The 26,622-nt window shown below is 41.3% G+C and overlaps 2 protein-coding genes and 1 long non-coding RNA gene across 3 annotated transcripts; all 3 read right to left on the reverse strand.

The window, feature by feature from the left end:
• Positions 1 to 284: 284 nt before the first annotated feature.
• Positions 285 to 1,416, reverse strand: LOC142209854 (uncharacterized). Its single transcript, XR_012716974.1, has 3 exons — positions 1,356 to 1,416; positions 884 to 914; positions 285 to 359 (listed from the first exon to the last, which is right to left on the reverse strand). It is a non-coding gene; the product is annotated as an uncharacterized LOC142209854 (long non-coding RNA).
• Positions 1,417 to 2,712: 1,296 nt separating this feature from the next.
• On the reverse strand, positions 2,713 to 9,399 carry LOC142210160 (Schwann cell myelin protein-like). The gene is made up of 6 exons (XM_075279186.1): positions 9,357 to 9,399; positions 8,911 to 9,273; positions 7,765 to 8,055; positions 7,258 to 7,515; positions 3,190 to 3,222; positions 2,713 to 2,882 (listed from the first exon to the last, which is right to left on the reverse strand). Exons 1-6 carry the CDS (start codon positions 9,397 to 9,399, stop codon positions 2,713 to 2,715), a joined length of 1,158 nt encoding a protein of 385 aa, XP_075135287.1.
• Positions 9,400 to 9,402: 3 nt separating this feature from the next.
• LOC142210161 (B-cell receptor CD22-like) lies at positions 9,403 to 24,109 on the reverse strand. Its single transcript, XM_075279187.1, has 9 exons — positions 24,067 to 24,109; positions 23,618 to 23,983; positions 22,654 to 22,944; positions 20,496 to 20,753; positions 15,344 to 15,458; positions 14,898 to 14,928; positions 14,201 to 14,275; positions 9,782 to 9,822; positions 9,403 to 9,454 (listed from the first exon to the last, which is right to left on the reverse strand). Exons 1-9 carry the CDS (start codon positions 24,107 to 24,109, stop codon positions 9,403 to 9,405), a joined length of 1,272 nt encoding a protein of 423 aa, XP_075135288.1.
• Between the last annotated feature and the right edge of the window lie 2,513 nt (positions 24,110 to 26,622).

Here is a 26,622-nt window from a genome sequence, read left to right on the forward strand (position 1 = left end):
ACTAGCATAGGTTATCAATACACAATGATATCACAGAATAGTCAGTTACATAGGTTATCAATACACAATGATATCACAGACTAGCCAGTTGCATAGGTTATCAATTCACAATGATATCACAGACTAGCCAGTTACATAGGTTATCAATACACAATGATATCACAGAATAGCCAGTTACATAGGTTATCAATACACAGAAGACAATACATTATATAATACGTCATATCAGTCACCTTCAGATTTGTGTTGGTGAGTTTTCTCTGCCCTTATATTATTACATTTACCTTTAATTCTTCATATTCACTTGTAGTATTGTCTATGACCAGATCTGTATATGTGGCGTTTGGAAAATCAGGAGCCTAGAAAAAAAATAGTAATACAAAATATCAGAGAATGAAATAAAACTCTCTTGAACCCCTTTATAACAATTGACACTCGTCAATACTTTGCAAATCAATATTTGGTGTGACCTTTGCCCTTTGCCCTTTGCCCTCCATCAGTTCTTCTCAGCACTTGCAGACAGTTTTTGGCAGAACTGGGCAGGGAGGCTGTTCCCACCATCTTGGAGAATAAGCCCAGATCTTCTGTGGATAGAGGCTTGTCCAATCCGTCTGTCTCTTCATGTCCTCCCAGACAGACTGGAGGATGTCACGATCAGGGCTAGATCTGTTTACCACCAATTTTTGTATGGGGTCCGAAGAGATCCCTCAGTACAAGAATTTCTCTTTCAGTTCCAAAACTTTTGGAATATTTTGGTGGAATTCAGGTCATTGAGAACCAATCTCTAGTCGCCCCCTGCTCATGTTGAGCTTATACAAGTTCATTATTATAGAATTCAGTTTCACAATATATACAGTAAACATACAATATAGTAACCATTTACCTCGCTGCTTGTCGCGTTCTGGGATCGGTTTCTACAAAACAAGTCACAATTTTTAACTAGAATTTTTTTATTGTGCACAAGCAAGACGAAAATATTGGAAAAAAAAAATCTATGCATTCCTCTGGTGTCATGGTTATCTTCCAGCAGATGGCGCTGGATTCATATCACACATGACCACATAGAAGCCACATGATGGCGGTCAGATACAAATAACACGGCGCACAGTAACATCCTACTATATGATAGTAACTCGTATAGGAACGATCATCAAAAATTCAGGCACTAACATGTTCTATTTGTCACCATTTTTTCACGGTTGGGATTTTTATTGCAGTTTTTGACACCAAAATCAGGAATGGATTCCGATAATGAAAAAATGTGATTTTAATAAATATAATTTAAAAATGGCAACACATTCCCTTTACAGAAATGTCTAAACTTCATAGAAATCTTCATTATTATCACATCCTACCTCCAACACAAGTAGACCAGCACCACCACCACCAGCAGGGGGCAGACTGTGCCAATGGTCGCCAGAAGGATAATGTTACAATTAGATTCTATACCAGAATGACCGGATCCTCCGCTATCTGCAAAGACAGACAAGAAATGTCATGGATGGAAATATGAACCAGAAGAGGATGCAAAACAACTAAAATCACACTAAAGGGGGATCCTAGCTGGATATTGCTTTTCTAAATCGAGTTACCCTGGTATAAGGGGGACTGCAGAGACTATAGGAGGAATCTGGAACCACACCATGACTATACATTGTGTCCACATGATAGTAATAGCTGCAATGTATGGATAAGGCTCCGGCTATGCAGTGAATTGGGCCATTGCACAACCAAAGATTGCCATGTCACCCCACCAATCCTTCCCACTCATGTTAGAGAATGGAGTTGGATTGAAATACAAAGGTGCCATGACATTGCTACAATTTGTTGTAATGGTTATAGCAATCTCTGGGTCGCAATTAGGGTTGAGCGATCGTGTTCAGAAAAGATCGGATTCAGAGAAAATTTCACAATCGCAATCGGAATTCCGAACACGATCGTTTTAGATCAGTGATTATTTCCCACAATGCTTTGCTCCTGGCCAAGCATTGTGGGAAAAGCTAACATTGTTAGCCTTCACACTGAGTATACGCTGCGCTCATTCTGAGTGGAGTATATACTCAGTGTGAAGGCTCCGCTGCGGTTCCATAGGAATGAATGGAAGCAGCCGGCATACAGCCTTAACCCCCTGCGCACCAGCTGCATCCATTCATTCTAATGGGAGACTAGCTAACATCTATAGTAGCTACTTACCTGCAGAGATGGCTGGTCCAGTGTCCGGTGTTCTTGTTCTTCTTCGCCTCGCTGCCCCCGCCTACCAGGTTAGTGTTAAAGAGCTAGGAAGAAGGTGGGGCCTGTGGTTTAGGAGAGTGTGGGCGGGTACAGGGCGGGGAGACGTGACGTGACTCTAACCTGGGAGGCGGGGGCAGCGAGGCGAAGAAGAACGAGAACACCGGGCACCGGACCAGCCATCTCTGCAGGTAAGTGGACACCAGGGGGGACTAAGTTGCCAGAGGATTAAAAAAAAAATCCTCTGGCTACTTAGTGATTAAAAAAAAAAAAAAACAATCACTAGATATTTATATAATAGTGCTCCATGAGTGACAGCCACAGGGCACATTATCAGTGGCAACTGTAGCGCCCCCTTAAGGCCAGGTTTATATCCATGGATTTAACACAAATGTAGCAAAGTTTAACATTAGTTTTGTCTTAAGTAACCAATTTCTAATCACTTTAACTCAACATTTTTCCTATTGACTTCAATGGCTTTTGTTAGAACGTATGACGGTGCAGCGAGTTATCCGATTCAAGTTGAAGATGGCTATGTCTGTAGAAGCAAATAAACAAAACGATCTGTGATTTCTCCTGTGGATTGGCTGCTATAGCCACACTGGGATCAGCCCTGGGTTGTGCATATTCTTCAGGATTAATGTACATTTCATCTGTATACAAAAATAATGCAAAGCATAAAATATTCAGTATACAGTGACCACCCAGAGCTCCATGCTATATACATACATAGTACAGGGATCTCTGTCAGGGCTGACTCTCCTCTCCCCACACGATTTATGGCAGTACAGGAATAGGGCTCCATGTTCCCGGTCACATTATACACTGTCATCTTCCATCCGGTGTATGGTAACCTAGTTTTGTTCCGTCCCTTGTACCATTCATACTCTGTGGCTTCGGGCCTGGAGATGGAGGTGCAGACTAAGGTCACATCAGTCCCTTCCATTATTTGGCCATTACCAAGGATGGTGACGGTCACATGTTGTGGTGGAACTGCAGAATAGAAAGGGTTAATAGAAATCAATGTAAATACTAGAAATAGAAGGTCTATGAGCAGGAGAGAGAACAGGCACAACTAGACCTCCACCCCTGAGGATTCATAGACCCGATTTACTGTATAAAAGCAAAAATATACACTATATGGAGAGACATGTTGGTCTGAACCACTGAAGGAAGGTTGATCACAGACGACTGTGGTGCGGGTCAGTGTGCTATCCTAGTATTTCAGGGTTAGTACACTGGCCCATTCTTTTCTATGGGCCCGTACACACAACGTGACAGATCAGATAGAACAGGTCCTATTCTTGTCCTATTTTGCAGCCTGTGATTCCATAGCTCCTATTCATTAATGAAAGGAGTTGCCGAAGCCCGTGGCCCATGTATGAGTGGCACATAGGGACATTCTCACATTCCCCCTGGGCAACCCATACTTTTAATTCACAGCAATCTGGTTGCAGCATAGACGTCTACAACCGGCCTAACCTGGACCACATTAAGTTAGCCAGTAGGATTGAGCCGATCTTGATATTTCAGGATCGATTTTAAAATCCGATTTCCGATCCCGATCGTGAAATTTGCTCGATCGCCGATCAGGATCCGATCTTTTCTAATCCCTATTGCTCAACCCTATTCAATGCTTCTCTATGGGAAAAGTCACTTTTAGGGTTGAGCTGATCTTGAGATTTCAAAATACGATTTCCAATCATTTTCAAGCCGATCCCGATCGCTCAACCCTATTAGCCAGCGACGGCTTTAAGCTGAGATTTACACATAAGGGCTGTCATTAGGCGTTGTTTCTTTAATTTCAATGACCTAGAGAAACCTAAACCACATGATCTCAGTTTCACATCTTGTGGTCGCTCTCAGTCACTGAAGACATAGAGCTAAAGGAACCCTACAAGCCTCAAAGAGGGCGCTCAGAAAATATCACTCTGAGAGCTCAGCCGCAGCCGGAGAAAATGACAAAGCACTTAGTAGAATCTGGGGCCACACGGTGGCTCAGTGGTTAGCACTGCAGCCTTGCAGCGCTGGAGTCCTTGGTTCGAATCCCGCCAAGGGCAAAAAACTATCTGCAAGGAGTTTGTATGTTCTCCCCGTGTTTGTGTGGTTTTCCATCCCATACTCCAAAGACATACTGATAGGGAAAAATGTACATTGTGAACCCTACGTGGGCTGACAATCTATATTTAAAAAAAAAAAAAAAGCACTTAGTAGAATCTGTCCGGCTGCCATTATATGTCCTGAGTAGGGTTGAGCGATCGTGTTCGGAAAAGATCGGATTCCAATCATTGATCGAGAAAATTTCACGATCACGATCGGAATTCCGAACACGATCTTTTTAGGTGGGATCGAGATCAGTGATTATTTCCCACAATGCTTTGCTACTGGCCATTCTGAGCGGAGTGCATACTCAGTTTGAAGGCTCCGCTGCGATTCCATAGGAATGAATGGAAGCAGCCAGCACACAGGCCCCATGCGCGCCGGCTGCATCCATTCATTCTAATGGGAGACTAGCTAACATCTCTAGTAGCTACTTACCTGCAGAGATGGCTGGTCCGGTGCCCGGTGTTCTCGTTTTTCTTCGCCTCACTGCCCCCGCCTCCCAGGTTAGTGTTAAAGAGCTAGGAAGAAGGCGGGGCTTGTGGCTTAGGAGAGTATGGGCGGGTACAGGGCGGGGAGACGTGACGTCTCCCCTCCCAGTACCGCCCACACTCTCCTAACCTGGGAGGCAGGGGGCAGTGAGGCGAAGAAGAACGAGAACACCGGGCACCAGACCAGCCAGTGGACACCAGGGGGGACTAAGTAGCCAGAGGATTAAAAAAAAAAAAAAAAAAAGGCTACTTAGTGATTAAAAAAATCACTACACAGCATGGATTCTAACAATTAAAGCGTTCAATTGTTATATTACATTCTGTATAGTGAATAGGAATGTTTTTAAAATACGATCTCCGATTAGTAAAAAAATCTCATTGACTTGCATTGGGATCGGAATTGGGATCGAGTTCGAATGAAAAATGATCAGAAATCAGATTTCAAAAATAGATCCTGAAAAGTCAAGATCAGCGCAACCCTAGTCCTGAGATTACTCGCGTAACTGCTTCATAAACCCCCGGGTCGTAGCACAGCCCTGATCAGGTGTTTTATCCCCTTGGATGATGCATTCAAACATAGCTGGGGCATCCAAGGGGTTCCGCCATAATACATGTCCCCCACGGCAAGATCAGGGGATGCAGATATGCATCTTCTGCAGCCTGGGGTCTGGCCAGTGACCCTGGACTGCTAGTAGCCTCCAGTACCTGGTTGATCCTGCCTAGAAGTGAGACAGTCCCCTATAGACTGCAATACATGTGTTATTAATTGTTAATACATGAAAATTAACTTGGATCGAATCATATCGAAGCATTTAAAAATAAATTTGGCGAAGCTGCCGAACAGAATTTTTGGAAGATTCGCTCCTCTCTAGTTATTATATTGTGACATCTGTATTTCTTATATATCTCTGTATACGGGGCTGTGTGAGATGTCTATTTCATGGCCAGATGTTCTATTCATTTATATCATTTTGGGCAATGTCTGATACTTTGATACTTTGTTTTTCACTCTGATTTTTATAGGAACTGAAACTGTGATAAAGTGTCACTTCAGCTCTTTTGAATTCTTTTTCCTGCTACAATGTTTCACCATATGAGAAAGATATTTTCACACAAGACGGCTCGCTCAGCTCTCCATATTAGTATCTTATTATTTGGGCAGCCATGGCTGTGCCTTATTACAACAGTCCCACACGGATCCAGTATAGCGGATACAGTGAGGCTGTACACAGTATACAGAGCGGAGGTGATGAGGAGATAGGAGATACAGTCTGGTTATTATATCATGGAGAGTATATAATATATATCTCCTAGTGGTCTTGCTCACCATCGCTACCAGTCATTAGGGTTGAGCCGATCTTCAGATTTCAGGATCAATTTTAAAATCAGATTTCCGATCATTTTCCAGCCGATCCCGATCGTGAAATTTGCTCGATCATGGATCGGAATCCGATCTTTTCCAATCCCAATCGCTCAACACTAGTCAATGCTTCTCTATGGGAAAAGTCACTTTTAGGGTTGAGCCGATCTTGAGATTTCAAAATCCGATTTCCGATCATTTTCCAGCCAATCATGAAATTTGCTCGATCGGCAATCACTCAACCCTACCCGTCACCCCTTCGTCAGGCCCCTTGGTCAGGCATGGTATAACACAATTCCTGAAGGATGTATATTTATGCAAAAAGACACATAGGAGGGAGAGTAGATGGGAATTGGTACACACAAGTCAACAAATCCTCAGTTCACAAGGCCCTAATCAGTTCAAAGAGTGGCCTTGATCAGTGATGTGATGGCTTGTTCCTGTAGAAGGACATAAACCCATGTGACAGATTCAACCCCCCAGGAGTGTGTCCAACAAGGTCATACGTTTATACTCACACACTCACCTATCTTGTTTGGATTTGAAATTTCCCCTTAAAACCAAAATTTGTGTTTTGGCACGGGGTGGTCCATTCTCTGCTCTGTAATCATGTGGCGGTGTGGGTTGATCCGCGTTATAAGTTTCTGGCCAGTCTCCCCTACATACAGGCCTTCTGTGGGACATTGGTGCATTATATTAAATACACCACATTAGATGTGCTGCAGGTGATGGTGACTACTAATTACTAGAGATGGGCAAGTGCTATTCGAAATGGCAGCATGCTCAAATAGGAATGAATGGACGCAGCTGGCACACAGGGGGTTAAGCGTGCAGTTTCGAATAGTACTCGCTCCTCTCTACTAATTACCATCTCCTCTCCCACCAAACTATCTATTCCTGTGTGTCTTTCAGAAATTGTGTTATACCATGCCTGACGAAGGGGCCTTAGCAGCCGCGAAAGCTTGCAATCTGTCAACCTTTTGGTTGGCCATTAAAAAAGGTATCAACTCTCAATTTTTATATTTCATATCCACTGGCTAACACATTACAAAGTTATATGTAATAATGTATACATACGTAGTACAGGGATCTGTGCCGGGGCTGACTCTCCTCTCCCCACACGATTTATGGCAGTACAGGAATAGGGCTCCATGTCCCCGGTCACATTATACACTGTCATCTCCCGTCCTCTGTCTGGTAATCTGGTTTTCCCTTTGTACCATTCATACTCATATACCACAGGTTTGGAGAAGCTGTTACATTGTAACGTCACATCACTGCCTTCCATTAGTTCCTGGTTTCCATTAATGGTGATGGTCACATTTTTTGGAGCAACTGCGGATGGAATTAAAAGCAGTACAATGATTTTCCAAGGATTGCATCTATTTTTATCGAAACCCCTGTGTAAGGGGTTAATAATGAAAACATTACAGAGGATTTTCTTTGTGAATGAGCAGGACAACTTTTTCTACTAGAATCTTTTTAGTGCCAAAAGAAGGAATTCCCAAGTCATCTCCTACAAGTCATCTACAAATGTTTGTTACCCCTTTAATGAAATGACAATGGTTCCCGTATAATACATACAGATAATGTCTAGTGTTCCTGATTTCTCAGTTCTTCGTCCATTAGGATATATAGTCGTGCACTGAACAGAACTCTCATCATCCACATAGGAAGGAATATAAGTCAGTTCTGATTCTTCTCTCCAGGATCCTCCAGAAATCTCCACCGATTGCCTCTTAATCTGACCAGGTTTGTTCCATTGTAGAGAAGGAGGACTGGAGCGACACGTGTGATCTACAGAACATCTTATAGTGGCGGCTTCTCCTTCTTTCATAATCCAAGAACCAGAAAGATCAACAATTCCTGGAGATTCTGAAAAATTGTAAAATAAATTGTTACATTATATTGTAATCTGCTTGGAGAGTCTTCATGGGGATCCCCCGAACGGAATACCCATGGCAAGAGGAAAGCTTATGAAAGCACACGGACCTATAGACTATAATGGGGTCCATGTGCTTTCCGCACGAGTCATGCAAACATGAATGTAGATCGTGAAGTTCTTTTCCGTCCGCATGTTCTGTGGAAAGCACACGGACCCCATTATAGTCTATGGGGTCCATGTGCCCTCACAAGCTCTCCACTTCCCAATGCGTTTGGTATCCCCTTCGGACTCTTCGAACGGATTACCGAACACAGATGCAAACCAGGCCTAACACTGGTAAATGAATCCTCAACAAACACTGATCTTAAGGCTGAGACAATTCAAACATTTATCATTCATATAAGTAAAATGCTAAAAAAAAAAAAAAAAAAAAAAAAGCGCCGTTTTCCCTATGGATTTACTAAGGGAAGAAAAAAAATTGCAACGCACTTCTCACCTTCCCCGGGTGCTCCAGTGTCAGCAGACTAAGGAACATATATACGTGAGTGATGTATGGGACATATGTGAGTGATGTATGGGACATATGTGAGTGATGTATGGGACATATGTGAGCGATGCTGGGGTTCCTTTCCATAGGCTGCTGAGGCCAATGATTGGCCTCAACGGTAACACACGGCCAGGATTTGCACTGGAACAAGCCCCAGGTGCCGCTGGACTGCACGGTAATGGTAGAGGACAGATAGGGGACAATATAGAGTCCTGATTCTACTACACTGGGTTTGTTTTCCATTATCGTTCCTTACAAAGACATGTAAAACATTGTCAATAATCTGCGAGATATTCACCTGTGACATCGAGCCGGACATATCTGCCTTGTTTCTCATATGCATTTGTCTCATTATCTTCTGCTATTCCTGGATAATAGTCCTGATCATCTTCTCTCCTCACGGGGTCTATCCGCAGGGTACAGCTGTTCTCTCCTGGTACCAGTGAGGTTCGGCCTCTGTAATCCTTCATTACTGATGATGAGTCCTTGGTGTTTAGGACCTCTGGATAACCCACTGTTTTATATATGTACCATCTAGTGCTGGAGTTTCCTGAGTCCCTGACAGGATGATATGTACAAGGAATCTCCACACAGGAGCCGATCAGAGCCACCATTGTAGAAGGGAACGTCCATCGCTGACCTACAGAACCCAGATAGAAGCCTGGAAACAATCAGCAGCACATGAGGCCGGAGTTACAATGTAACATTCTATCTGGTTACATTTGTATATTGAGTTCTTCTTACCTTGAAAGACGATGAGAAGAAACATCTGCTTTACACCGGCCATTCTCTACTGCTTGTCGGTGACTAAACACCAACTCCAAACTCGGTCTTGGACACATCTGAAAGATAAAATAAATTCACAAAATAGGAAAACCTGAGCTAAGAGATACATACCACATTGTTATCAAAGGTGCCAGGGACATTCTACCTATTCTGTACATGGATTTCAGGCTCCTCCCGTGTATTGAGGCTCCGCCCCTATGTCTATGTGGAACAGTCTGGTGACAACATGGTTAAGTTACCTCTAGTTTTGTTACACATCTCCTTTTGGTTTGAGACCCTTTCCTTCAGTCTTCATTAGTCTTTTCAATCTCTATACTTGGCCACGACTATTGTGGCTTCTGGAAGGTCCAGTAATACAAATGACAATATTTTAGTGACATTACGTCTGCGCCTCTGGGTCATGTCGAGGATTATATTTCATATACTTAAAAGATAAATGGAGAATGTTTCTATTACATGACTAGTTTATATTTATTTATTTATTTAATTTATTTTATTTCTACATTTATTTGTATTTTATTTATAATTATTTTTATTTTATTTATATTCATTTTTATTTATTCAATCAAAACCTTTATGTTTTTTCAGCCTCCCGACGCGATCTCCGCCTCATATTGAGGTAGAATCTATTAATCCTATGTCTGAAAACATCCTTACTTTGAGGCAGTTTCTAAAACAGCCTAAAACTTTTGCACATTATTCTATAGATAAGTATATGAAAACTATAAAACATGCCGCCTGCTGTTCCATTTTCCTGCCTCCAAAGTGTCAGAACTCAACTCATTCCTCCCAAATCTCTAATAGTAATAAGTAGAAGACAGAGGGGAGGGGGAGGAGGGGGATGCAGGTGATAAATATCACTGATTTCAGTAAAGACATCAATAGACTTACTACTTACCTGCTTTGTATGTTACTGTGGCTCCTCAGACAGCAGCACCATGAGCTCGCTCCTCTGTCTTAGAGATTTGAGGAAGGGACTTGTGTTATTTCCTGAAAAAGCAACATCTTCTCCCTCGCAGCACTCCATTGTCTGTGACCGCAATGTTGGGGAGTTGTTCCCTTTTAAGTTCTTATGTACTCTCTTGTACACTCACTACTCGGGTCACGATGAGTTCATCACATGACTTCCTTTATTTGGAGAGGTCTCAGTTCTTACCTCCTGAATGTCCCCCATGGTGGGGCTATTACAAGATCATCTCATCCTCATCTCCCACATGTTATATCTGTGCTAACATTGCTCCTGTATTTTGCCCCTGCCCCTTCATCATAGTAACAATCCTTCATTAGATTATATATTTATTGTCACAGACATTTGTTATATCATGTGTTAAAGCATAATGATGTCAGCAAGATCCATGTGACCGCTGAGACCCAATCACAAGCCTCGGTGGTGCTCAAGGGAAGTGACATCAGAGGGAGCCCGGAGGTGGTGAGTATAGGTATTCATTATGTTTCCACACCGTCCCTGGGCCTCTGCTGGGTCCGAATAGTATAATTAGAATATAATACTAGCCCTACTGGCTCGCGCCAAACAACTTTCTTTGAAATGGACGGAGAAAGCCAAGAAAATTCAACAAAATGAGTCTCTGCTTATAACTGTGTGATGGGAACTGTCTGATCCGCTTCATGTTAGTAGGCTTATTAACTGAGTCATGCATGATGTTAAGGATGCTGCCCTCTAGAGGGCAGCATACAGAGTGCACTGTTCTCCTAATTACATCCTGGAGAATAGATTTGCATATTTTTTTACCCAGAATCCCTAGAGGAGCAGGAATGACTTGTAAGTCTCCGTACTGCCTATGTAGGCACACACTCTCCCTAATGTGTATGATTATCTCCTGACCCTGATCTATAGTCTGTCACTCTGCCAAATCAGTATCCCTGCGCTATGCTGAGGAGGCCCAAAAGACCGAAACAGCGCTGTCCATAGCTGGGAATCTGTTCCTTTTGGAATAGAAATACTAATTTGGCAATAAACTCTGCATCATTTTAATAGGCTTATTAACTGAGTCATGCATGATATTAAGGAGGCTGCCCTCTAGAGGGCGCCGTACAGAGTGCACTATTCTCCTAATTAAATCCTGGAGATTAGATTTGCATATTTTTTACATCAGCAGTTAATGATAGAAGTTACTGTCTCCCCCTGTGGAGAGTCATGACGGAAATCAGGGACCTGTACATAAACTTGTATAGATTTTACGGAGCCAGAATGAGATCATGCGACCTTACTGAAGACAACAATGTCCCAGCTGATCGAGCAGATCCAAGCACTTTTTTCACAGCCGGGCAGGGCACTGTTGTGTATCTTATGTGGTATAAAGAGGTAAAAGTCACCACTAGAGATGAACGGACGTTTCGAATAGCACACACCCATAGGAATGAATGGAAGCGGCCGGCCGCAGGCTCATCTCTAGTCACCACCTTGAATATTATGGGCTGTTATTTATGCACAGCACAACTTGTAACCACAGAATACAGTAAACATATATCATAACCACAAACTGTATTATAGTAACACAAAATACTCTGCGTACCCAAGAATACTCACACAATCTACTTACATCATTTATGTTGTGTTTATGCAATCAATTGTGCGCACGGCTGCTTTTAGTGCAAATGACACCAAAACTGGAACACACTGATTGATACATTGCTCCCAATGTGTTTAGTATCATCGACTGTACAAAATAAAAAACTTACATTGTCAGAAAATAACATTCTGTTTGACCCCTTTCACCATGTGAACAAACTGCAACTTACTCGCTGCTGTTTATGACAAAATGTAATTTTGTACGCAAAATATTTATTTTGTGTGACAAAAAATTCTGAAAACACAAACTAGACAACACCAGACAATGTGTGCGAATTCTGTGAAAACAAAATGGTCAATTCTGCGCTGACAAAAATGAATTCTATGAACACTAAATTCATTTCGTGACACTGAACACATTTTGGACGCAGGAGCTTATTTTGACAAACAGAGCAGCAGCCGACATTGTGCTGGACCAGGACAATAGTCTGCAGCTCTGGAAGAAAGGGAAGGAAGTGACATGCTATGAGAATTAGGGTTGAGCGATCGTGTTCGGAAAAGATCGGATTCCGATCGGCAGTCGAGAAAATTTCACGATCGTGATTGGAATTCCGAACACGATCTTTTTAGGTGGATCGGGATCGGTGATTATTTCCCACAATGCTTTGCTACTGGCCAAGAATTGGGGGAAAAGCTAACAATATTAGCCTTCACACTGAGTATACGCTCCGCTCATTCTGAGTGGAGTGTATACTTAGTGTGAAGGCTCTGCTGCGGTTCCATAGGAATGAATGGAAGCAGCCGGCGCACAACCTTAACCCCCTGCGCGCTGGCTGCATCCATTCATTTTAATGGGAGACTAGCTAGTAGCTACTTACCTGCAGAGATGGCTGGTCCGGTGCCCGGTGTTCTCTTTCTTCTTCGCTTCGCTGCCCCCGCCTCCCAGGTTAGTATTAAAGAGCTAGGAAGAAGGCGGGGCTTGTGACTTAGGAGAGTGTGGGCAGGTACCCGCCAACACCATAACCCGCCCACACTCTCCTAACCTGGGAGTCAGGGGGCGGTGAGGCGAAGAAGAACAAGAACACCGGGCACCAGACCAGCCATCTCTGCAGGTAAGTGGACACCAGGGGGGACTAAGTAGCTAGAGGATTAAAAAAAAAAAATCACTACACAGCGTGGATTCTAACAATTAAAGCGTTCACTTGTTAGATACCATGCTGTATAGTGAATAGGATTGTTTTTAAAATCCGATCTCCGATTAGTAAAAAAATCCCATTGACTTGCATTGGGATTGGAATTGGGATCGAGATTGGGTTCGAATGAAAAATGATCAGAAATCAGATTTCAAAATCGATCCTGAAAAGTCAAGATCGGCTCAACCCTAATGAGAATGGTAAGAATTATCCAAATCTCGTGAGTACAGTAACAATTGTAACTATTCTTCATAAGTCCATGACTAGCACTGGCTTTACATTGCAGGAATCTTGCGCTTTAGACGATTGTCTGCTCCTATATAAGACATTGTCATACGTATCAGATTTATCCTTGTCATGTAAATGGACGGCTGACTTCTAAGATCAGATTTATATATTTTGATAAGTGGCACCTTCCTGTCCTCCTGTGATCCAAGCGGGGTACATAGGCTGTAAAGTAAGAGGCGGTATTGTCAGTGACAGATCAATACACAATGAAACCACAGAATGAAGTGCGACTACTGGCTGCAAGATCCTAAGACTATATAATGACTAAGGGCCCTTTCACATTACTGGTCTGTCCATGTGCTAAAAAAATAAGGCCGCACACGGAGCCATTAGCATCAGTGGGGTAATTCACATGGCCATTGTTTATCACAGAGCGGGAGGTGTCAAGAAAAAAATAGTGGCATGATTATTTTATTTTTTTCTCTCTTTTCTCTATTTGTTTCATTCAAGTCTATGGACTTGTGAAACAAAACAAACAGTCTGTGTGCTGTCTGTGTGCGCGGTCTGTGCAGGATCTGTTTGCAGGATCTGTGTGCTGTCTGCACGATCTGTGTGCGGTCTGTTTACTGACTGTGCACGGTCTGTATGTGCTCTGTGTGCTGTCTGTTCGTGGTCTGTGCGCGGTCTGTAGGCGGTCCGTGCGCGGTCTGTCTGCTGTCTGTTCATGGTCTATGTGCTGTCTGGCTTTCACAGATACACTGCTAAGTGATTGATAAAAACTAAAGTTGACAGCGGGCTTTTGTAATTACACATTAAAGTGACACAACACAATGCGACATTGTTACATTTACCTTTATATTGTCGTAATCATTTGCAACATTGTTTCTCACAAGATCAGTATAGGCGGCATCTGAAGACTCGTCAACCTAGAGAACAATATAATGATACAAGAGAAAAGAATAAAACATACTCTAACCCCCTCCCAATATTCGCCGTACATGTTCGCTATAGGGTTGAGTCAGGCATCAGGAATTTGTTTCGAACTACTAAGATGCCACGCTCACTAGCGACATCTGATCATCGACGCTGGGTTTACACCAGCGCTCACGTTTCCATTCTTGGGTCCACTTTGAGACCCTAAAAAAAGGAAACCAATCTACTTAAAAAGCGGATACCCGCAGAAACCTACAGACCGCATAGACTATAATGGGGTCCGCTGGGTTTCCACCTTGTCCACCATCTTGGTCCACGTATTAAATCTTGCCTATGGTGTATGTATTAGACGGCTGAATATTCTTGTGTATTGTACAAGCAATCAAACAATCCACGGAAGGGTCAAAGGGGCGATTAACGTAAAAAAGAACCCAAAAAGAAGTCAAAATTGATGTTGCTACTATTGATACAATGTAATGTTTTACCTTCCTGGACACGGTGCTGGCGGAGCTCTGGATTATGTCGCGCCCTCCTCCGTCCTGCTCAGATTCACAAATCCGTTATTATAGAATTTTTCTCACATTATATAAATGTACAACATAGAAACCTTTCTACCTGATGATTTGGCTCCTTCCGGCAAAATTTCCTATAAAAACAGAATTTAACAATTTTATTTATTTCGTTTTTCAATCAGTTCTGACAATGAGTAAAAGAAACAAGCAAAGGAAGAAAAAAAAAAGACGATAGCGCTCAAATTTCAAGGAGAAGGTTTGGTGATTGGGGCTCTCAGAAGTCTACAAAATTGGAATTTTGTAAAATATTTCAGATTTGCAACCGAGACTATTAAGCAAAATCGTATCAATACGTCTCGCCTTTAGGTTGCAACAGATGGCGCTGCCTTCATAGAACACATGGCCATAGAACTCCATGGAGGGGCCTCGGTATTATTTTTTCCTCTCCAATATGGTAATTTTTAGGCAGTGTTTCACTGTGGGCGGGGCTAAAACCTGAGATGTGGGGAGTAAAAAACATAGATGAAAATTATTATTACTATATTATACCTCCAAAAGATGTAGACGAGCACCACAACCAGCAGGGGGCAGACGGCTCCAATGGTCGCCAGAAGGATGATGTTATTATTCGATTCTATGACAGAAAGACGCGATCCTCCATCATCTGTAAAGAGATACAAGAGATGTAATGGATGAGAATATGAACCATGAAAGGAGAATTCGGCTAATTCAATCCCATAATTTGTTTCTGTACAAATAAATTTATTTTAATTTGGAAATTTAGATTTTATATCTATAATACATAGTGTATGACACTGGCAGGGCTCCTAGGACTCTATATATCTATTATACATAGTGTATGACACTGTCAGGGCTCCTAGGACTCTATATATCTATAATACATAGTGTATGACACTGTCAGGGCTCCTAGGACTCTATATATCTATTATACATAGTGTATGACACTGTCAGGGCTCCTAGGACTCTATATATCTATTATACATAGTGTATGACACTGTCAGGGCTCCTAGGACTCTATATATCTATAATACATAGTGTATGACACTGTCAGGGCTCCTAGGACTCTATATATCTATTATACATAGTGTATGACACTATCAGGGCTGTTAGGACTATATATATCTATAATACATAGTGTATGACACTGTCAGGGCTCCTAGGACTCTATATATCTATTACTAGCTGGTACCCGTGACTTGGTCTGTGGTGATTGTAGCAGTGGGTATATACAGGCGCGGGTAAGGTTTTTGTAGTGTGTATAAGGTATGGGATATGAAATGTAACTTTGTATCTTGTTTTTGCTGTAATTCAGAGAATACGTGAGACTTTTGTGTTGAAGTGAATTTGTATTTGAGCTGCTATATATACGGTGTTGTGAGAAACTTTACATAGTGACTTTGGGACAGAAGTATTTGAAGTTAACCCTTTCCCGCTGATGGCATTTTTTGATTTTCGTTTTTGACTCCCCTCCTTCTAAACCCCATAACTTTTTTTATTTCTCCGCTCCCAGAGCCATATGAGGTCTTAATTTTTCCTGGGACAAATTTTTCTTCATGATGCCACCATTAATTATTCTATATAATGTACTGGGAAGCAGGGAAAAAATTCAGAATGGGGTGGATTTGAAGAAAAAATGCATTTCTGCGACTTTCTTACGGGCTTTGGTTTTACGGCGTTACTGTGCAACCAAAATGACATGTCCCCTGTATTCTGTGTTTCGTTATGATGCCGGGGATAACAAATTTATATGGTTTTATTTACATTTTGACCCCTTAAAAAATCCAAAACTGTGTTAAAAAATTTTTTTTTGAAAAGTCGCCATATTCCGACAGCCGTAACTTTTGTATACGTGTGTGTACGGGGATGCATAGGGCGTCTTTTTTTTGCGGGGCCGGGTGTACTTTGTAGTTCTACCATGTTCGGGAAATGTTATTGCTTTGATCACTTTTTATTCAAATTTTTAGCAGAATCAAAACAGTGGTAAAAACGGTGGTTTGGCACTTTTGACCATTTTTCCCGCTACGGCGTTTACCGAACAGGAAAAATATTTGTATAGCTTTGTAGAGCGGGCGATTTCGGACGCGGGGATACCTAACATGTATGTGTTTCACAGTTTTTAACTACTTTTATATGTGTTCTAGGGAAAGGGGGGTGATTTGAATTTTCTAATCCTTTTTATTTGTTTTTATATTTTTTTTTACTTTTTTTTTAATTTTTTTTTTTGCATTTATTAGACCGCCTAGGGGTATTGACATGGGTGGGCGGTGTCGCGGATTGTCAGAGCGGTGGGGGTCGGCAAACATGGCTGCTCCGGAGTGTTAAAGAGAGCCTCCTGGAGTATCGGTAAGGTGAGGGGCAAAGTGGTAAAGTATCTGTATATGTGATTGTGTGGGGTTAGGGGCGAGGCTGCAGAGGGCAATATGAATTTTGTGGCTTGCTATGGTCCAAAGTGTGTGAGATTGCAGAGATGGTGATGTGAGTTTGGGTTTTGTGGGGGTCCTGGCACAAACGTATGTGCGCTATTGTGATGAAAAGTAGCCTATTGCGCAATCGGGTGTAGTGACTATGTTTGTGGAAAATTTCAGCCAAATCGGTGGAGTGGTTTTTGCGTGATTGAGGAACAAACATCCGAACATCCAAAGTCACAAACCCACAAACTTTCACATTTATAATATTAATAGGATACATAGTGTATGACACTGTCAGGGCTTCTAGGACTATATATATATATATATATATATATATATATATATATATATATATATATATATATATATATATATATTACATAGTGTATGACACTGTCAGGGCTCCTAGGACTCTATATATCTATAATACATAGTGTATGACACTGTCAGGGCTCCTAGGACTCTATATATCTATTATACATAGTGTATGACACTGTCAGGGCTGTTAGGACTATATATCTATAATACATAGTGTATGACACTGTCAGGGCTGTTAGGACTATATATCTATAATACATAGTGTATGACACTGTCAGGACTCCTAGGACTATATATATATATATATATATATATATATATATATATATATATATATATATATATATATATAATACATAGTGTATGACTGTCAGGACTCCTAGGACTATATATCTATAATACATAGTGTATGACACTGTCAGGGCTCCTAGGACTATATATCTATAATACATAGTGTATGACACTGTCAGGACTCCTAGGACTCTATATATCTATAATACATAGTGTATGACACTGTCAGGGCTCCTAGGACTCTATATATCTATTATACATAGTGTATGACACTGTCAGGGCTCCTAGGACTCTATATATCTATAATACATAGTGTATGACACTGTCAGGGCTCCTAGGACTCTATATATCTATTATACATAGTGTATGACACTGTCAGGGCTGTTAGGACTATATATCTATAATACATAGTGTATGACACTGTCAGGGCTCCTAGGACTATATATCTATAATACATAGTGTATGACACTGTCAGGACTCCTAGGACTATATATATATATATATATATATATATATATATAATACATAGTGTATGACTGTCAGGACTCCTAGGACTATATATCTATAATACATAGTGTATGACACTGTCAGGGCTCCTAGGACTATATATATATATATATATCTGTAATACATAGTGTATGACACTGTCAGGACTCCTAGGACTATATATATCTATAACACATAGTGTATAACACTGTCAGGGCTCCTAGGACTATATATAGCTATAATACATAGTGTATGACACTGTCAGGACTCCTAGGACTATATATCTATAACATATATATATATATATATATATATATATATATATATATATATATATATATATATATATATATATATATCCTATTAATATTATAAATGTGAAAGTTTGTGAGTTTGGATGTTTGTGGGTTTGGATGTTTGTTCCTCAATCACGCAAAACCCGCTCAACCAATTTGGCTGAAATTTTCCACAAACATAGTTATTACACTCGATTAAACAATAGGCTACTTTTCGTCACAATAGCGCACATACGTTTGTGCCAGGACCCCCACAAAACCCAAACTCACATCACCATCTCTGCAATCTCACACACCTTGGACCATAGCAAGCCACAAAATTCATATTGCCCTCTGCAGCCTCGCCCCTAACCCCACACAATCACATATACAGATACTTTACCACTTTGCCCCTCACCTTAACGATTCTGTAGGAGGCGCTCTATAACGCTCCGGAGCAGCCATGTTTGCCCCCACCGCTCTGACAATCCACGACACCGCCCACCCATGTCAATACCCCTAGGCGGTCTAATAAATGCAAAAAAAAGTTTAAAAAAAAGTTAAAAAAATATAAAAACAAATAAAAAGGATTAAAAATTCAAATCACCCCCCTTTCCCTAGAACACATATAAAAGTAGTTAAAAACTGTGAAACACATACATGTTAGGTATCCCCGCGTCCGAAATCGCCCGCTCTACAAAGCTATACAAATATTTTTCCTGTTCGGTAAACGCCGTAGCGGGAAAAATGGTCAAAAGTGCCAAACCGCCATTTTTTCACTGTTTTGATTCTGATAAAAATTTGAATAAAAAGTGATCAAAGCAATAAAATTTCCCGAAAATGGTAGAAATAAAAAGTACACCCGTCCCCGCAAAAAAAGACGCCCTATACATCCCCGTACACGCACGTATAAAAAAGTTACGGCTGTCGGAATATGGCGACTTTTCAAAAAAAAATGTTTTAACACAGTTTTGGATTTTTTTAAGGGGTCAAAATGTAAATAAAACCATATAAATTTGGTATCCCCGGAATCGTAACGAAGCACAGAATACAGGGGACAGGTCATTGTGGCTGCACAGTGAACGCCGTAAAACCAAAGCCCGTAAGAAAGTTGCAGAAATGCATTTTTTCTTCAAATCCACCCCATTCTGAATTTTTTCCCTGCTTCCCAGTACATTATACAGAATAATTAATGGTGGCATCATGAAGAAAAATTTGTCCCGCAAAAACTAAGACCTCATATGACTCTGGGAGCGGAGAAATAAAAAAGCTATGGGGTTTAGAAGGAGGGGAGTCAAAAATGAAAAACCAAAATCAAAAAATGCCATCGACGGGAAAGGGTTAACTTCAAATACTTCTGTCCCAAAGTCACTATGTAAAGTTTCTCACAACACCGTATATATAGCAGCTCAAATACAAAGTAACTGCAACACAAAAGTCTCACGTATTCTCAGAATTACAGCAACAACAAGATACAAAGTTACATTTCATATCCCATACCTTATACACAGTACGAAAACCTTACTCGCGCCTGTATATACCCACTGCTACAATCACCGCAGACGTAGTCGCGGGTACCAGCTAGTATATATATATATCTATAACACATAGTGTATGACACTGTCAGAGCTCCTAAGACTATATATATATCTATAATACATAGTGTATGACACTCCCATGACTCCTAGGACTATATATATATATATATATATATATATATATATATATATATATATATATATATATATATATTACATAGTGTATGACACTGGTTTCATTAGATGCCAAAATTTTGGAAAACATTTTGGTAAAATCCAGTGAAACTGGTTTACTGATCTGTAACAATAACAAAGTATAAAATATACATTAAATATCAGTCAGTGCTCCAGGCTGTATACATACGTAGTACAGGGATCTCTGCCGGGGCTGACTCTCCTCTCCCCACACGATTTATGGCAGTACAGGAATAGGGCTCCATGTCCCCGGGCACATTATACACTGTCATCTCCCGTCCTCTGTCTGGTAATCTGGTTTTCCCTTTGTACCATTCATACTCATATACCACGGGTTTGGAGTTGCTGTTACATTGTAACGTCACATCACTTTCTTCTATCACTTTATCTATCCTGATAATTGTGACGGTCACATTTTTAGGGGCATCTGTAGAGAGAAATGAAAGTGTTGCGATGAGTCAGTGATTGTATGAACTCTGCAGATAGAGAACTGTAGGGAAACAATGTTACTGTTTTTATATTAAAGAGGTTACCAAGTTCCTAATACTGATGGTGTATAATAGTGCGGATGAAATAGACACATGTACGAGGTATATCAAATCCAACCAAGGGATAGGAAAGGCAATGACTGAAGGGACGAGGGAAGGAAATAAGGATTCTATACATTTCCATAACCATCAATACTATTTTTCTCTGAAAAGAAATCTAATCCTTTCTTCAAGCTGTCGGCTGCTGCTGCTGCTGTGACCAGCTCCTGGGGTAGGTTATTCCACAGATTCAAAGTCCTCGCAGTATAGATCCAGCTCCTGGGTTAGGCTATTCCACAGTCCTTACAAAATACAACCAGCTCCTGGGTAGGCTATTCCACAGATTCAAAGTCCTTACAATATAGATCCAATTTCTCGGGTAGGCTATTCCACATTCTCAGTCCTTACAGTATAGATTCAGCTCCTGGGTAGGCTATTCCACAGATTCACAGTCCTTACAATATAGATCCAATTTCTTGGGTAGGCTATTCCACATTCTCAGTCCTTACAGTATAGATCTAGCTCCTGGGGTAGGCTATTCCACAGATTCACAGTCCTTACAATACAGATCCAATTTCTTGGGTAGGCTATTCCACCTATTCTCAGTCCTTACAGTATAGATCCAGCTCCTGGGGTAGGCTATTACACAGATTCACAGTCCTTATAGTACAGAACCATCTAGCTCTTAAGTAGACTATTCTACATATTTGCAGTCCTTACAGCATAGTTTAGCTCCTGGCGTATACTTTTTCACAAAATCACAGCCATTACAGTGAAAAAAGCTTTCTCTTTTTTTTCTTCCAGGCAGTGGGAACGCCCCCTTGTCTTTTAAGGGGCTTTTACATTGAACAGTATAAACAAACAAAAAAAACTATTCAAAATCTGAGAGAGATTCCCACACCTGGGGTACAGCTCTTTCTATTAGTGCAGGTATTCAGATTATTCTTTATTTAGTCTCTGGCCTAATCCTAGCGGTGTGATAAGATAACGTGCTGGGGATTTCGGCTATACTAATTGGGCTGTTCTTTCCCTCTGAGCACCTGACAGTGAGTATTAAGCTATGTTACATATTCAGTTATCAGGAGCATTTTTCGGCGTCTTTCCCCTTGGCCCATTCCCCTAACACTCCGCTCTTTATGAGGGGCATTTACTGAAGGCTTTTAGGATGTATTACTAAGGCTTACAGTTTTATACTTACCTTGTACTGGGCGGATATAGGACTTTCTGCCAAATTGACTTTTTGGATTTTACATTGAACAGCTTCTGTAAATATATTTGAACCCTTTAGTACCCCCCCCCCCCCATACCTGAGTTCCTCCGGGACCCTTAACCTGTTTTGTGGCCCCTCTTTTGTACCTTTTCAAACACTAGGATATTTTATGTACCGGTGACCAGAACTGAACTATGTATTCCAGCAGGGACCACATCAATGACTGGGGGTAATATTACATTCCTCTCCGTACCCCATAGAACACATGACAGTATCCTGTAGGCCTTACAAGCAGCTGACTGACATTGTGCTGATATATAATCTATCATCTATAAGTACATCTATGTCCTTCTCCACCAGGGACTGTCCCGGCTTGTGGATTATTTTTAGGGACATACTCCCGGCTTTAGTGCGCATGTACTGTAATAGGGACATATCTTCTTTGTGAATGGCCTTGTCCAACAGAAATTACTTGCTAGTACCAAAAAAAGAAATATACCCTTCTAGTTGCCTCCTATAATTCATCTAAACATTTATGTATTAACCCTTTAATGAAATTATATTTGTCCCCAGTCGCCTATAATACGTACAGTTGATATCCAGAGTTCTTGATCTCTCAGTTCTTTGTCCATTAGGATATGAAGCCGTGCACTGAACACGACTCCCATCATCCACATAGGAAGGAATATAAGTCAGTTCTGATTCTTCTCTCCAGGATGCTCCATAAAGCTGCGCTGACCGCTTCTTAATCTCACCAGGTTTGTTCCATTGTATAGAAGGAGGACTGGAGCGACATGTGTGATATACATAACAACTTATAGGGGTGGCTTCTCCTTCTCTTATCGTATGAGGGTCAAACATATACATATTTCCAGGAGAATCTGAAAAATTGTATCAAAAATTGTTCCATTAACCTTTCATTATCATTCTTACTTGTTAATACAACAAACATTGAACATTACTGTTCCCAGACTTCCCATTGACTGTATTTATCCAGGCGTTCCATGCTTAACTGTGCAAGGAGGAATATATACAACCTTACAAATCTACGCAAATTGTGCACCTGTATGAGCGGGGTGCCACCTATTAGTACAGCCAGACCTCCAAACGAGAAGGCAAGGACTGTCTACACAGCTATGGGAGCCACCATGGTGTTGCTCCACTTGGAACCAGAAACGTTATGAGCTGCTGGGTCCTGGGGGACGCAGATCAGCTGTACAGTATAGCTTAGGAGGCGGCATTCATAATGTATCAGCCCAGGTTATAGGGGAAACCAGCACATAAAAGAAAGGTCTAAAAGAAGAACACCACTACCACCCCACATCACAGGTTCTATCCCTACCCGGGCGACACAACAACATGTATCACCTTCATAAAACCTGTACAAAATAAAACCCCTGAAATTGTGTCCTGAATCGGTCCTGGTTGTCACTTCCTAGGGTGGTAATGCCAGAAGAAGGGCTGAGTCCACTATGGGCAGATAGATGGCAATATGACCTGACCCAAGTATCGTCTCTTACATAAATCATTGTTAATAACCTGTGAACTTTTCACCTGTGACATGGAGATGGACATGTATTTGATGTTTCTCATATGAATTTATCTCTTTATCTTCCGGATTTCCAGGAAAATAATATTCGTCATTATCCTCTCCTCTGACGGGGTCTATCCGCAGGGTACAGCTGTTCTCTCCTGGGACCAGTGAGGTCCGATCTTTGTAATTCACTAATACTGCTGATGAGTCCTTGGTGTTTAGGACCTCCAGATAACTTAATTGACTATATAAGTACCACACAGTGCCAGATGTATCTGATATCTTGACAGGATGATATGTACAAGGAATCTCCACACAGGAGCCGATCAGAGCCGTCACTGTAGGAGGGAACGTCCATCGCTGACCTACAGAACCCAGATAGAAGCCTGGAAACAATCAGCAGGACATGAGGCCGGAGTCACAATGTATCATTCTATCTGGTTACATTTGTATATTGAGTTCATGTTACCTTGAAAGATGATGAGAAGAAACATTTGCTGTACACCGGCCATTCTCTACTGCTTGTCGGTGGCTGACAACAACCGTACGTGGTCAAGGGCAGATCTCCTACCAGGTTTGAACAATAAAAAAATCCCACCATTAATTGTCATTGCCGCAGTAGATTAGTGACATTGCCCTACAGTCCTCACCTGTACCTCAAGTAATCCAGATAAGGATGGTCCATGGTGTACGGTACTAAACAATAATTGCTTTGGATCATGTAGTGATGAATAACACACCCACCCCCTACTTCCACCATCACTGAAATGCCTCGTGTTCCAGCCCACAGTACCTTATATACTGTATATCACATCAGCACTCCCCAAACGGAATACCAAACCGGTGTGAACCAAGCCTAACATATCCATCTTTTATTCTATTTGCTGTATGTTTATTAGTAGTAGATGGAAACATTAAAACTTTGTAACAAATCTTAGAGGAAAGTGATATCCCCTCCACCCCGCACCAGCCTGGACTTCCCATATCCGTGCCTGCAAAGTGTCTATTTGTTGAGAAAGCTCCAATACTAATAAGTAGAAGACAGAGGGGAGGGGGAGGAGGGGGATGCAGATGATAAATATCTCTGATTTCAGTAAAGACATATAACATTGACTTATTACTTACCTGCTCTGTATCCTGATGTGACAATGAGCTCGCTCCTCTGTATTAGACATTTGGGGAAGTGACTTGTGTTAGTTATTTCCTAACAATGCAATATCCTTTATGTTCTACATGATTACATTCCCTCTGACCACAATTAAACCCCCCTCCACCACCGCACCTAATAGCTGGTATCATATACTGTGTTTATTGTCTGCCCATAGGACATTGTTCTCAAAGTCTTGTGGTTTCTTCACAGACACCTTCTGCAAACCTAAGCCACATCTTTTTTAATAGGAAGCCAGCCCCCAGCCCCATAGATAGAGAGGTTAGGGTGAACAGAACCAAAAGGTGTTTTCCCCTTGTGAATCACTTCCTTGAATATGTAAAGTAACTCTCGGAAGCAACAAGGGCGCTGCCTCTGGAGCAATGATGACTTTTAAAATGAACCCTGTTGCATCTTCAGTGTAGATCTTGTAGTTTTTTTTGCAATTTTTTTGAACATTGTATGGTCAGACCTTGGGGTGAATTTGTGGGATATCTACTCCTGGGGAGAATAACAGCTATCTCGAAGGTGAAAAATCTTTCTCACTGTAGAACAATGGAATTTTAGCTGTTTAGAAGTGTCATGACTAGAGATGAGCGACCAGTAAAATATTCGATATTCGTTATTCGTTTCGAATAGCCATTCAATATTCGACTATTCGATGGAATATCGAACCCCATTATAGTCTATGGGAGAAAATGCTTCGCTACAGGGGATCCCACCATTCGACTCAGGAGAGTCACCAAGTCCACTGTGACACTGTGAGTAGAGCCTTGCACCAGCAGTGTTTTTGGTCCTTGGAGTGAGTTGAGCCTTGCACCAGCAGAGGGTTAGCCCCTTTAAAACTTTTTGCCCCTAAAACAGTGGTTCCAGAACCATCACTCTCATTGTGTTGGATTGATGCAGTGGATTGGACTGAGAACCCAAACATTGACCTTGATTTTGATTGGGAAATTGATAACATTTTGGCATCAAGTCCGGGGGGTAACTTTTATTTAGAGGACTGCAAAGGTGGAGAATTGGCTGCAACCACTACTAGCGGTAATGGTCCTCTAATATCGGACTCTACATTACCTCTACTGGGTTCTGATCAGGTGTTAATTGTCCAAACACCAGATTTAACCAAGCTCCACCATCATCATCCTGCTAAGATGGAGCCACTAAAGGAAACCTTGCCTTCAAAGGCCTGTCCTGGAGCTGCGACTGAGCCAAATCTAAACACAGAGCCCTTTGCAACTAAACAAAATTCACCAGCAGTGTTTTTGGCCCTTGGAGTGAGTAGAGCCTTTAAAAAGAATTAGCATTAGCATCCATTGCCATCTTTATTATATTGAATCATTATTCTCTGGAATTGTAAGGGGTATTTTTTAGCCATGAGATCTGTTTATGTGTTTTTGATTGCTTAGTAGTAAAGGAAGTGACCTCTGACCTTCCTGTCCTTTTGACATTGTGATGTTCTTTTAGAAATCAAGGTGTATATTCACACCAAACACATCGCTCCTTGCAAGTAAAGTGAGGCTGTCAGTCATCCGGTAGGATTTGTCCTTAGGTGAGCACCGGCTGATACCCGGTTTTTCCTGGTTCTGCCTGTGGAACTGACCACAGAGCTGATATTACCAAATGATGAAAAAGTGCTACCAGCACGAAACAGCTGTCACTCCCTTCTCCCAGGCGTGCCTCCTCCCGTATTGTATTTTACATGGATGTTTGGAATAAAGGTTTGAAATATTTTTATACTCTTCCAATGGTGAGTGCCCAGCTTTTTCTATTTTCTGGACTGTATATGGACTTTTTTAAAGATTGTCTAGAAGACAGAAGATTAAATCTTTGCCTGCTAAAAATGGATATTGATGGGTGCCGTTTCCAAATTATATTTCC

The sequence above is a fragment of the Leptodactylus fuscus genome, chromosome 6 (genome assembly GCF_031893055.1).
Source record: "Leptodactylus fuscus isolate aLepFus1 chromosome 6, aLepFus1.hap2, whole genome shotgun sequence".
In the NCBI taxonomy this organism is placed as follows: Eukaryota; Metazoa; Chordata; class Amphibia; order Anura; family Leptodactylidae; genus Leptodactylus; species Leptodactylus fuscus.

What these genes read in the sequence shown, in the direction of transcription:
- LOC142210160 (XM_075279186.1), bottom strand. Translation starts at nt 9,399, where the DNA reads ATGGCCGGTGTAAAGCAGATGTTTCTTCTCATCGTCTTTCAAG. An exon ending in AGGAACACTAGACATTATCT is followed by an intron (nt 7,516 to 7,764) that starts GTATGTATTATA and finishes TTCCATCCGCAG; the next exon opens with TTGCTCCAAAAAATGTGACC. An exon ending in GGCACAGATCCCTGTACTAC is followed by an intron (nt 3,223 to 7,257) that starts GTATGTATACAT and finishes TCTATTCTGCAG; the next exon opens with TTCCACCACAACATGTGACC.
- LOC142210161 (XM_075279187.1), bottom strand. Translation starts at nt 24,109, where the DNA reads ATGGCCGGTGTACAGCAAATGTTTCTTCTCATCATCTTTCAAG. An exon ending in GGAAGGAGCCAAATCATCAG is followed by an intron (nt 14,276 to 14,897) that starts GTAGAAAGGTTT and finishes ATTGTTCTCTAG; the next exon opens with GTTGACGAGTCTTCAGATGC. An exon ending in CATGACCCAGAGGCGCAGAC is followed by an intron (nt 9,455 to 9,781) that starts GTAATGTCACTA and finishes TTTATCTTTCAG; the next exon opens with ATGTGTCCAAGACCGAGTTT.